We start from the raw sequence: 13,430 nt of genomic DNA on the forward strand, positions 1-13,430 counted from the left end.
ACAAAATTATGATATGATAGATCCTCACAATGAAATGCTATGAAGCTACTTACAGTGTAATAGACATGTATTGGAAAATGACTCCTAAAGTATTAGTGCCGGAGAAACGGAAGGAACACAGGCCTAAGGACAGGAGGAGGAAGCCGCTTGCCCTGGCAGCCCTCTGTGGTAGGCAATGGCACCAGGGCTTCCTGGGGCCGAACCAGCTAAGGCTTGAGATGTTGAAAGAGGAGGCCCTGAAGCATCCTGGATGCCGACCAAAGCCAGGGCTTAAACCAACAAGAAAAGAGGACAATGTGTTACCCTGAATCCACAAAGCCTTCATTCTAGGTCTAGGGCCCAGACCGCTCAGCTCCGGACCCTACAGAAGACTGGCCCAGGCGCTATGCTGACAAACAGGTGAGCCCGATCCGAGAGGGAAGGGGCTGTGCCATACCTCGTGGTGTGGCAACCAGCGGCTAAAGTTCTAGAACACCAGCAAAAAGGGATACCCTGAGCCTTACTGCCAGGCTCTCCACTCTCAGTGCCCTCTTGTGGGGCCTACCTGGCCCTCGTGCTCATTCCCCAATCCCTCCCACACTCGCCCCCCTCGGCTCCAAGGGGGTGTGATTTCACCCACCTCCAAACAAGCCACCTCCACTGCCCCGCGGCCTCCCTCACCCGGAAGGCACCTCTTCCACTCGGCTGTGGATGTTTCATCCTCAAGGCCAGGATCACCGCCCAGCTCACCCAGGAAGCCTCCACACCTAGCTGGATGTCACTCACCTCCCTCTCTGGAACAGAACGGCTCAACCAAACAAGTACGCCTTGGGCATCAGGGATGAGGCGGAAATCTGGAGTCAGAGGCAAGTTCAAATCCCGACCCTGCCACCACGGGTGTAACCTGCAGTGAATCACTTATTTCTGCCTGTGCTCCGAGGCTCTGCCTACAACCCTTTCACCCACTTGGGTAACAGCACCCTGATTTTCCTTTGAGGAACCAGTTCTCTAACTCAGTCCACAAGATTCAGGCGGAAGAAATCCCACTCCTGGAACCAACCCAGTATCCTACGTACTTACTGGTCGCCACACTGGCATGAGAACAAGCCAGCTCCACGACGACCTTCCCCCGGCCTCTCCTTCTGAGGCTGTGAGTGCTGTGCTGCAAGGACCAGTAACCCAGAGCTGCTGAGAAAGACCTCAACACACTCTTTGAGCCCCTGGATCCAGCTATGCCTGATGCAGTCTACCCAAATAACTCTCTAGTTACATGGGCCCCTAAATATCCAGTCCCTCCTTCCCCTTTTTTGTTGTTACTTTTCCAGCTAGTTGGAGTTACATTTTGTCATTGCGACTATAACTCTGATTATATAGAAACCGATCCCCAGAAGCATGGTATCAACTCCTGAAATACAGGATTGGCTGGGCTGAGGTCAGGCAGGGGCAGGAAGGATTTTGCCATGTTCCAGAGAAGAGATTATAATTCCAGATACACAGCAGTAGCTAGCACAGCTGCTGAAATAACCTGCTCTGTCCTGAGGTGAGACCCTGGGCCATGGAGGCTGGAGCTTTAGGGCATGTAGACAGGACATTTCAGGATATCGGCCTATACCGGATACTTCTTGGGGCCCAGGGTAAGATCTACAAAAAGTAAACCTTACAAGTTTCACTCCCGGCAGCCTCTCTGAATGACAAAGCTTTGCTGAGGGGCCCTTTTTGCCTGTGTGCAACAATCCAAGAGAGCCAAGAGTCAAGTCAGACAATTGGAGTTGGAAATTCTCTGCCCCAGCTGAAGGCAGTGTCAGAGGAGCCAGGACTCTATTAGGAGATAAGGCTGGAGCCTGGGAAAGGCCTGCCCCCACCAAGACCTCACAAGGCCCCCTGCCGCAGCTCCCACCACGCTGCCAGAGAGCTCAGGCACATGCCCCCAGCCCAGTTCACTGAGGGCCGGGCGGGCTGAGAGGGGCCCTGAGGCCTGGATCTGGATCCAAGGACTCTGAGTCAGCACAATCTCTGGCTCTGGGTTCTCATCCATGAAGATGATCCAACGCCAATCGCCTGAAGGCTTATGACTGTGGGGTTCAGGGAGCTGTAGAGCCAGACAGACCCCGAACCTGGCAGACAAGGCCGCAGACCACTCCACCCTTAAGGTAATTGAGTGTCGTACTCTCACCGAGCCTAGCTTGCCCAGGGGCAGCAGTCCAGAGGGGACTCTTCACAAATGCCACTCTCAGGTGGCCAAAAGGCTGAATCAAGGCAGAACTTCCCATGGGACAGAACTGAGGGCAACCACATGGCCAAGACACCACGGCCAGGAGGAAGTCCGCTAGCTTGTCCCAGCAGGCCGGGGTAATAAGCTGCAGACCCGCCACCTCTGGGTGTTCCTCCCAAACAGCTGCTTCTCCCAGAGCCACATCACACTAGGGGCAGCTTTACTCACCACCTCCACTCCCTCAAAGGAAGGGACCCTAACTGTTCATCTTGACACCCCCAGCAGCTGCCTGCTGAGTCAACCGCTGGCAAATTTTACTCTCTCCTGTAGGAGGTGGGCCAGAAACCACGGGAGATACAACGACAGGGGCCAGACTGCTGGTGGGAGGGACATACTGACCTCCAACCGGGGAGGGTGGTGTGCACGCGTCAGGCCGAGGTCCGAGAGAGCTGGGAGGAGGGAGAGAACGCTGCAGGCTGAACAGCCAAGGGGAGCTCCTGGCACCTGAACTGTGTCCCAGGGGAATATGAGGACTCATCTACACGCAGAGTAAAGAAAATCGTGTGACAGGCAAGGACAACGGCCCAAGAAAAAGAGCAGGGAAGAACTTCATGGATCACGCCAGGCACCAGGAGCAGACCTCGTGTGGCTGACATGTGGTGCTCTGGGAAGGCAGAAGAGGAAGAGAAGATTGGATGAGGGCGCAGAAGAAATGACCACCGTCCTCAGGGACCTGGAGTTCAGTGGAAGCCAGGGCCGGCAGCCACGAGCACACAGACTCAAGTGCACAGGGCTCTACCAAGGGCTTCACGAGACGGGGCAGCACTGCAGACAGGCCTTCCCAGGAGGCCCTCGAAACCAGAGGATTCTAGAGTGTTTTTAATACAGAGTAAATGGAAGATGTTCCTTCCTCAAACAAACTAGATGGCAGTGGGACTGCCCCATGCAGAGTATATATCTGTCACCTGGAATGGGCCAGGAACCTTCCTTTCCCAGGGCCTTCCCCTGGTCTGACAAGCTTGGTCAGAGGACAGTCACAAAGGGGCCATAGCAGGGCCGGGGGAATGGGGTCGGAGAGGAGCTTCCACCCTGGACCAAGATGACCGACGCTAAGTTGAAATATAAAAGCGAGTTTTCTGAACAACTCACCCACAAACCACCGGCCCTGGGAAAGCAGACCCCAGGGAAAGCGGTGCAAAGCTTCACCAGGGCCGTGGCTCCTACTCGACCCAGAGCTAAAGAAGGCTCAGAGAGGAGAAAGTCCTTATCTGTGTGAACCTGTCTTGGAGCTAACTATAATCTGCTTCCTTTCACCCTTTCGTGGGCTCCTCTGTTATGGGCAGGATGCAAACTTTGGAGACATCCATCTGGCCAGCAATGCTACTTACAGGCTATAGACCTTGGGCAAGCCGTAGTTTCTCAACTATAAAATGGGCGTAACAACCACCTATCATTTTACAGAGTAGAGATGAAGGTTAACCCATCAGTCAACAAACATTTATTAAACAGGTGTTCCAGGGCAGAGTTTCTCCAGCTGTAATGTGTATACACGGGAACATTGCTAAGGTACAGATTCTGATTCAGTAGGTTTGAGGAAGGGCCGGAGAATTTGCATTTCTAACAAGCTCCTGGGTGGTGCACAAGCGATAATCCTGCCCCCTCACCCCTCACCCTCACATGCACACACATCAGATGCTCAGCTTCCAGAGAAAAGGGTCTGCACCTCATGTTTCTGGGAATGCCACCAAATGTCAGGTGCACCAGAGAGGCTCAGAAAATTGGTACTTGGGGAATGAAGGACTGAATGGAGGATTCTGATAGGCAGGGGAGGGGCTCTCAGCTCTGCTCAGGGCCTGCAGGTGACCTGGGAGCAGCTGGCCATAGGACAAGGCATTACTGAGTGACAGACAAGTCAACATGACTGCTGCTCTGCAGCCAGGAGGAGCTAGAGGCAGGACCCAGGAAGAGGTGTTCTTCCTCCAAAGCCAGAGCCTCTGCAGGGCCCAGCCTGCCTCCCAGGTGCCACTGAGAGGCTCTAAAATCCAGTCTTCTACTCCTGGCAGGACCTGGTCCGTCTGGGCACAGGTGTGACTAAAATGCTGGGGGACAGAGAGTACTGGTGGCTGGGCACAGACCACTCAGACATGGAAATGACAGTCATCTCATCAAGGTGATTTACTTTTCTAACTTAGTGGAGAAAATGTGGTTTTCTACATTGTCTAAACAAACTCGACATGGGAAAAGGCGGAGGGGTCATATACCCCCACCGTATACACGCGGACCCGCCATAACGCCTCTGCCTGCTGGGCAAGCTGCACCTGCCCCTTTTCCCCAATCTCCCAGGTTGGGGTCCAAAGCCTCCCTGAGAATCACACAGCACCTTTGGGTCTAACACGCAGATGCACGTCACTTTCCACTTGAGCGATGCCTCAGAGGGTCCCTCGGCCAAGCCCCTCTGCTCTGAAGGGGAAGGAGGGTGAGCGGAGTGCGTTTCATGTCTTGGGAGGGTCGGGGTGCAGGGACACAGAGCCTGCCGCTGACCTCCCTAACAAGAGCAGCAGCTCCATGTGGGAAATGCCCATACTCGGGCCCCACTGAGACCCCCAGCCTGGCCATCTCAGGCCCCCTGCAACACACCGGCCCTGTCCTCCTCCCTTTAGCCAGGTGCACCTGAGACCCAAACTCCCTGCCCCACCAGATGGTATCAAATGGAACCACAGAGCAGAATCCAATGCAACATGGTAACGAAAGCCATGGCATAAGAGCCCGGCCAGGAGCGCTCAGAGTGGGTCAGTCAGGCTCCTGCAGATCGAATAGAGCCCAAGGCCAGAGGCTGCCTGGGGGCAGAGGATCCTAGTTCACACACGAGCTGACTGGTGTCCTGGGTAAGCTGCTTCCCTTTTGTCAGCCTCAGTTTTCTCATCTGTAACATGAGGGTTCGGCCTAGATGACTTCTGACTCCTTTCAGCCTAGGACTGTGAGCAGCAACACAGAGCATGTACACACTCTGGCTGCCTGGGTTCAAATCCTGCTCTGCCACTTCTTGTGAGACTGGCATGAGTCGCCTCACCTCTTCCAGCCTTCATTCCTCACCTGTGGGATGGAGGGGAGAGAACACTGCCACGGGGGTAACTGTGGGGATTTGGTGAGGGCACACTTGGCACGGAGACGGCTCCATAAACATTGTCATCATGTGAACTCTGTGGGCCCTGCAGCCACCACGCTCATGCTTGCAGATGGAGTCAGGACCAATGGCCAGTGTCCTCACCCCCTTTCGGGTGTGGCCTCTACCCTGCGTGGGGAAACCCACCAGATCCCCCCAAACCCTGGAAAATCAACATCATGCACACCCTGGCAGCCTCGTGCATGGTCTCAAGCACGCGCAGGGTCAGGCGAACCTCAGCATGCCAAGCAGCAGGCGTAGTCACGGCAACAGGACAGGGAGGACAGCAGAGAGGAGGCAGGCAAGGGGAGGCCACGTGCGGTCACTGGGGGACAGGGAGCTAGCACAGCCCGCGACCGAGCAGCCCATGCCGGCAGCGCCCGGCTCCTTACCTCCCCTGCAGGACCTCTGACCACCAGGACTGTGTTCCCCCAAAGCTGGAGGCATGCTGGAAAGAGTAGAGAGCAGGAGACAGGGAGCAATATACACTGAGCCAGGTTTACAGGAGAAAGTACTGAAAAGGAAACCCAAGGAAGGGTGTTCGGTTCAGGGCGTCTGTGGCAGAAGTGGCTTCCAAGAGACCCAAAGACCCAAACGCCAAATGAAAGTCACCCCCAAGACTGGCCTGTGCCAGAGGTGCAGAGAGGGGGATGAGAGAGCAAAGGGAGAAGATCCCTCACAGACCGGGCCACCTCCCATGGGCACCTACCCTCCCACAGGCTGGCGCTGGGTCTGCCCAGAGTGACAATCTTGCCAGGTTTCCTGGGATGGCACGCACTCAAGGGGAAAGGGACCCAAGGATTCAGGGGTGGACAAACACCCTCAGGAAGCCCCACCAGCCAGAGTCAAGGAGGGCATGCCCTCCACAGATGTCACAGTCACTCCTATAGGGACCCAGAGGAGCAGAGGAAGGCGTGTGTGTGTGTAGGGGGGTCTTATTTAGGGCCAATGTCAGAGAATGGAGGTTCTAGTCCTGGCTCCACCATGAATCTGGGTAACTTTGGGCAAAGGACGTATCCCCTCTGAGCCTCAGTTTCCCCACATATAAGATGGAGAGAATGTCTTCATCTATGAAAGGAAAGAATATGACACATATTCTACTAACGCCAGGCATGAAATCCCCACAGGGCCACATGTGGCTTTCCCAGACTTTTCTCTGGGGGTTGGTTTGTGTAGGAATAGGCTGGGCAGAGGGGTTCCCAAGACCTCACTGGCACCAAGAGCCACCCTTCACGCTCTGTGATCCCAGAGCTTATGGATCCAGGGAAGAAGGAGCCTGAAGCACAAAGTTTGGGCTAGGACTTTTACTCACATCTAACACATTCTGGGTCAGTTAAATGCATGATTTCTCCAGCTGGGCTGTCCACAGTCCCCCTCAGGAAATTCCTGCATCACTGGCCCCGCGTCCCTGAGTTTCCCCAGAGTACCCCTTGCCCTGGGAAGGCTGTGAGCTCCTCCAGGGCAGAAACTAGTTCTGAACTGTCCATCCCTGGATCTCAGCACCCGCTCCCTGAGCTGCTCCCAACAGGCGCCCAGCAAATATCTGAGAAGTGACAGACCCTCTACAGCATCAACCACCTGGTCTGTGGCCACTGTCAGTCACCAGAGCCAGCCTGACAGTGGAAGAGCACACTTTTTCAGCCTTTCTCAACCTGGTCACACAACTCAGCTGATTCCCCTCAGTAGTGACAAGGGCAGGTATGACAACACTGTCCTGTAGACAAGAAAACTGAGGCCAAGAAAGGTGGAGAGGTGACTTGCTTAAGGGCACCCATTGGGTAGCCAGTTGTTGGCAGAGCCAGGGCGAGAACTTGAGTCTTCTGACATCCCTGCCTGGGCACCTGGCTGCCGTCCGCCTGGCTGGTTTCCACCAGCACCCACCCTGGACACCAGTGTCTGGGCGCTAGCAGGGGGGAAGTATCTGGACACTGGCCCTGCAGCCCCCCGCCCCCGACACAGCCTCCACTGGCCAACAGCCACTGCCTGTTCCAGGCACCTGGGGGCCAGAAGGTAACAAGCTGTGCATGGTGGTGGGAGCCCAGACCGGCGCCCACAGCTACCTTTGATGACAAAAGCCTCTGACAGCAGCCGCATCTGATACAGGGGCTTGTTCTCCAAGGACATGTCATCAATCCTGGCCCGTGCATACATGCTAATGGCATCTCGGTAGGAGCCCTCCAGGTAATGCAGCTTGCCCAGGATCAGCATGGCCTCGCACATGTACTGCGGCTGAAAGCACAAGGACCACGTTAGCAGGCTCCTGCCCCAAAGCTTCTGGCCTGTCCCCCACCAGGTACCCGCTGAACCTTGAACCATGAGTTGCCTAAGACCCTGCTCAGAACTCCCCTCCTCCCCCTTGTTGCTCAAGCACATGCCGACGGCTCCCATCTCCCCACACTGGTGGTCCGTAGGCTACCTTGTAGCTCTCCGTGAAGTTCTTATATGAGCCCCTAATTGTTTCATGGGTGAGTGTTTTGTGCCCCCACCTAGATCCCAGAGAGCTTGCAGACTGGGCAACCTGTCCTCTCTCTCCTGAATCCCCAAAGGCTGCGGCCCAGGCTGGGCACTTGTTCTGAACACAAGTGGGGAGTCAGGGACTGAGCCAAGTTTTGTAGAGCCTGAAAACTTATAATTTTTGGGGTCCTCTTCTATACATATTTATGCAAATACATAATTAAGTTGAAGGCGTCAGGGAGAGCCTATGAGGGCCCTGAAGCTTATGCCTCCACCTCCCCGCAGCAGGACCTTTGTGGGGAGTGACAGCCACATTGGCTGCGTGGGACAGAAGAGGGGCAGAAAGGGCCTGTGGGGTCACCCTCCTCTGCCTATCAGAAGCAGGTCAAAGTGCAGAATCAAGGAGGCCAAAAGGGGCTGAACTCAAACCTGTTTTCTTTCCTCTCCTTTCTCGAGTGCTGCTTACAGCCCACTCTCCACCCCACAGAGGGACTCTTGGGGCCTCTGTTAGGGCCTGAAGAGGTCTGGGCTGCCCTGGCCACCCCGCCCTAGCTTGGGCCCTGTTCCCAGCCCAAGTGCCCGGTGCTGCTGCCTGAGGGAGGCGGAGCCGGCCCTGGGCTGGGCCACACCAGCCTTGGACATGAGCCCAGTCCCACTCGAGATCTCCTACCTCCTGAGGCCATTTGCTCAGCCCCCCGCCTCTGTTCCTGTGCTCAGCTGGCCCACAACCCCTTTGAGCCAGGCCCTGGGCACTGCCCCTGCCACACAGGCACCAATCTGTCCACAAAGCTCCCTGGAGACGTAGCTCTGGCCCCCACCCCTGGCCTCTGTCACTGGCAGGAAGGTGCTGCCCCTGTCTCCCTGCAGGGCAGCCAGAATCTGGGGTACCTGTGACCCCAACTAAGAGAAATGGAATGGGGTAAAGCCAGGCTCCGGGGAAGCCAAATTTCCCTTTCCCACTGGTCTTTTTGGTTTTTGTAAATACACATTCCCCCTTTGCATACTCAGGTCTCCTTCCCCTCGTTCTATCTAGATCTTGTCCATGCTTTGGGGCCTTGCTCAGGCCCACCTCCTCCTGGAAGCCTCCCTGACTACCAGGGAGCTCCTTCCTGCTGAACCGCTACACTGCCTCTACCAAGTAGGTCCATTCAGCCCCTGCATACCTGACCTGCTCTATCTGGTGACTGATAAACTCTCAAAAGCTGGATTTTTTAAGGGCATTTGCTAGTCTCCCCAGATAGGCCACCCACTCCCTGGACCAGTGCCACAGATTACACATCCCCAGAGTATGCAACCCACAATCCCTCCAAGCAGGGCAATGAATGACTCTGCCATTCCCTGCACTGGTCTCAAGCCATGGGCTCATTTCCTCCCTGCTCTGGCTGCAATTTCCTCATGGGCGAGGGACAGATAATAAAGCCTAGTCCTCGCCTCCCATCACAGCGAAGCTGACAGCATTAATAGGGCAAAGTCCAGAAAAGAGCTTTGAACTTTTCTTGAGAAAGGAGCTAGATAAACACAGGGTATGAGTAATTATTATTATTATCCTCTTCTACCGTACATGGGGAGAAGGGCAGCAAGGCTCAGAAGGACACATTTCAAGCAAGCTGATGGGTGTGGCCATCGGCGGTTCCTGGCGGACCAATGACAGTTTACAACAGAGCTTCCACCAGGCCGGGGGAAAAATTAAACACAGTGCAGTGAATGTTGCACAAAGCTAAATTTCTACTATTTCAAAAGCTGCTCTCAGTCCTAAAAGCACATCCACCTTGTCTTTCAGTGTTAAGATGTCTTTTCTTCTATGGAGCAATGATAATAGAATATGATACAGTTTCGGTGTTGTTTTTTGCTTTTTTAATGTCCTTACTCGGCAACATTAAAAGTCGGTTACCCTCTGTGGGACCCGTGCATTTGAATTTGAAATGGTCTTGTCAATCCAAGGGTCAGGGAACCGAACCCCTGGCCCAGAGGGAGGATGCTGTGTAGAAAGTCACTCAGTGAGGGGAACAAGCCCTCTGCTGTGTGGATCAGGTATCACCTATTCTTTCTCTGCCTCACTGTCCCTGTCAGTACAAGGGGAAGAATGACCTCCTGGAGATACCCAGGTATGAGGAGAGAAGAGAGGAGGAAATACTTCACAGGTGTAAAAGGGGAACTATAAAAGCAGGAGTGCCGTCATCTTCCTTGACATTAATCCAAGTTTCTCGGTTACTATTTTATTTCCACGCCAGTACTTTGGGAGGTGGCACCAACAAGTGGCAGAGAGCATTAGAGCTTGGGATATGGAAACAAAAGGCCTGGGTTCAAGTCCTGCACCTGCCAGCGTGGTCCTTGGCTAAGTGATCCCCTCCCCCAGGTCTTGAAATACCCTTGCAGAAGGTTACTGGGAGGCCTCCGCGGGACGGTGCGATGCCTGGAGCTCAGTGGATAACAGAGGCTACAAGTGGCTTGTTTTCACCACCCTCCATGGAACTGAGCTGGACAGGATCTTAGCGATCCCTGAGAGTACAGGGTTTCAAGCTGCCACAGAAGGGGCCTCGGGACCACCTCTCCCAGTTCTCCTCATCCACCAGAGCTGCTCAGGATGTGCGGGGACCCACCTGCGGGTGCACCCGCTGCCAAGAGAGATCATCCCGGCTACTCCCTGACCTTTGGGGATAAGATAGAGAATCCCACTAATGACTTTTAATACTTTATTTTGCCTGATCAACATCAAGGTTTTGGCTTTGGCCTGGATAACACTGATTTGCTCCATGTTGTTGGTGCCGATGAGTGCCTTGTTTAATACAGCATTGTAAATTTTGTATTTCATAAATGTGATGTGGTAGTCACAACAAATCAATACGGCCCATATAAAGAATGAGGCACTGGCATGGAGAAAGCTCCAAGCGAAAGTGCTCAGTGAAAAAGAGTGACTTGCCAAATACATATCCTATGACCCTGTGAACAGGAAGTTCTATGTGTGGATGTACGTTTGTAATGCACAAAGAAATGTGTATGGGATGTGAGTCGGATTGTGACCAGTGCTCAAATCTGAGGATGGAAGTGAGCACGGAGCTGAGGGTGATGAACAAGGGCTTTTATGTATCATTCAAATTACTGGTTTGGTTGAATTTTTTACAATAAGCCAGAATCACATTTATATCAAACACACTTTTAAATATTTAATTATTAATTTAATAATTTAAAAATGAAAAGAGGTCTTAGTGGGAAAAGCTTGGAACCCACCAATTGGGTCCAAGTCTTTCAACCAGCAGATGGGGAATGGAGGGCCCATGAGGTCAAGGGACATGCTCAGGGTCAAGCAGCTATTTTAACCCAACACGAACCTCTTAGTGCTGCAAACATGCCTGTCACGGAGCCTAAAAGCAGCCACCTTAAACTTCCAGTACAGGCTCCCCTCTTCCCCACGGCTTGCAGAACAAGCCCCATACCTCCTGGCCCCAAAGCACCTTCACAACCTGACTGCCTGCCATTCCCTTTTGCTCCTGCTAAACTGACTGACTTTAATGAGATTCTTTATAAGAGGAACCCTTAGATTACACACTGCTTCCGCAGCTTGAAACACCCATCCCCATCTCTGTGCGCACCCCCCCCTCCAGATTCAGCGCCCAGCAGGGTCCGATGCTAGCACTGCCATCAGCCAGAGTCTGCTCTCTACGTCATGCTGAGGAGTGATCCGGACTTGCCTCCTCTTGTACACCACTCCTGGACAAAGGCCATTTTCTTGCTGATAGGACTTTTCCCAGGACAACCTGCAGCCTCCTGGAGGGTAGGGTCCATGCCAGACTCATCTCCATCACCCTCAGGGTGCATAACACACCGCCTTGCACATAGGACACCAAAATAAAATATTTAAGGAAGTGAATGTATTACTTTGGAGCATCTTGTGAAAAATCACTTCCTCTTTGACTCTCTAGTGACATACCCATGCCCCTTTATAGCTCAGGCTTCATTGTAATCTAGAACAGCCCCAAATGTTAGCACACGTATGAATCACTGGGAGATCTTGATAAAATCAGATTCCAATTCTGATTTCACATTTCTAACCAGCTCCCCAGCGATGCCCACACTGCTGGAGAGTGGACCACACTTTGAGCAGCAAAGGCCTAGAGAAAGTTGTGCCTATACTCCCGTCTCTACCTCCCCTAAGTGCCTTCCACACAGTAGGTGCTCAGTGAACGCACCGGGACTTCAACTGGCTTGCCCTATTATGAAGTTCTTCTGTCCCTGGCCAACCTTGCATGTTTGCCTGCTTCTCACTAGGTCACAGGCTCACTGACCCCCTCTCTCGCAAGGAGCCCAAAGGGTCAGGCGTATAGTAGGTCAGCCAAGTACTATCCAATAGAAATATAACTTAAGCCGCAAATGTGAGCCACATGTGTAACTAAATGTCTAGTAAGATTTGTTAGTCACATCAAAAAGGTAAAAACAGGTGAAATTAGTTTTAATAATATCTTTTCTTTAACCCAATATACCCCAAATATTATCATTTGAACATGTAATCAATATAAAAAGTTAATGCTCTTTTACACTTTTTGTTTGTACTATGTCTTCAAAATCCCAGGTATGCTTTATTCTTACAGCACATCTCAATTTGGACTAGCCACATTGCAAGTGCCACATGTAGCTAGTGGCTGCTGTATGTGCAAGGGCAACTCATAGTTAAGACAGACTTGTTGCTCAGGTGACCAAATGACCCAGGGAAGGCTGGACAGCAGATGGGAGGAAAGAGAGAAGAATTGAGAGGAGATCCCAGGCTCAGGGGCTGACAACTTACCAACAGCTTCCCGTGGTTAAGGACACTGCTGAGATAATTTTTGGCTTCATTCATCTTGGGCTCATTCTTCTCCAGCAAAGGGATGGAGTCTTTTATTTTGGCATGGTTCTCTTTTAAACACTGCTCCAGGAGTGCCTCGGCCAGCAGCAATTTCCCAAAGTCATCTGAAAGACAAGGCAGAGATGAGAGTGGGTGGTAGGAGCAGCGATGCCCTGAACAAGGTGGATATAGAGAGTGGGACACGGCCCTGGACCCACCCAACCACCCCTACTCAGCACAGGAATGGCTCAGGTCCGAGAAAATACAGGCACATTTTCCATAAATTTAAAGAGCCTTCAAGGAGAAAAACACAGAGGCATTCTACCATGGTCAAGGTACAAATTGCCCCTTTGGGTTTATTTTCTGCTGTAGTTTAATGGTTGGGGAGGCAGAGTTCCCAGCACATGGGGACAAATTCCCAGAATTTCAGAATTTAAAATGAGGGACAAAGTTATACATATGCCCTGCTGTGGGTAATAAGTTCTAAAACCAAGAAGTAATTCTTCCCAAACAACTGAAGAGGAAAAAATCGATGAGGTGGCTTAATAATGCATTTTCACATGCTCTTGATTTCTGTGTAACCATAATTCGTTTTCTCCATTTTTAAGGTATTTTAACATGACCCAAGGATAACCTAGCAGCCAAGGGAAAGAGTTAAAGTGGGAAGCAGATCTACTTGTGTACCAAGATATGTTTAGTACTTGCACCTTCTGGAGTTCTCTTAGATATGGTAGCTCATTTGCATACCTTGCCACCTGGCAGGTGATTTATACTGCTTGGTTGAATTTTCTGCCTCCTCCAAC

The 13,430-nt window shown here is 52.5% G+C and overlaps 1 protein-coding gene across 2 annotated transcripts in view; it reads right to left on the reverse strand.

The window, feature by feature from the left end:
• Nucleotides 1–13,430, reverse strand: part of TTC7A (tetratricopeptide repeat domain 7A) — a 119,957-nt gene that overhangs the window by 99,599 nt on the left and 6,928 nt on the right. For both annotated transcript variants that reach the window (XM_012638868.1, XM_012638869.1), the window contains exons 2-3: nt 12,589–12,752; nt 7,415–7,583 (exon numbers count right to left, since the gene is read on the reverse strand). In XM_012638868.1, the coding sequence (XP_012494322.1) occupies nt 7,415–7,583; nt 12,589–12,752 (333 nt within the window). The remainder of the gene's footprint in view (nt 1–7,414; nt 7,584–12,588; nt 12,753–13,430) is intronic.

The sequence above is a fragment of the Propithecus coquereli genome, unplaced genomic scaffold, assembly GCF_000956105.1.
Source record: "Propithecus coquereli isolate 6110/MARCELLA unplaced genomic scaffold, Pcoq_1.0 Scaffold136, whole genome shotgun sequence".
Lineage (NCBI taxonomy): Eukaryota > Metazoa > Chordata > Mammalia > Primates > Indriidae > Propithecus > Propithecus coquereli.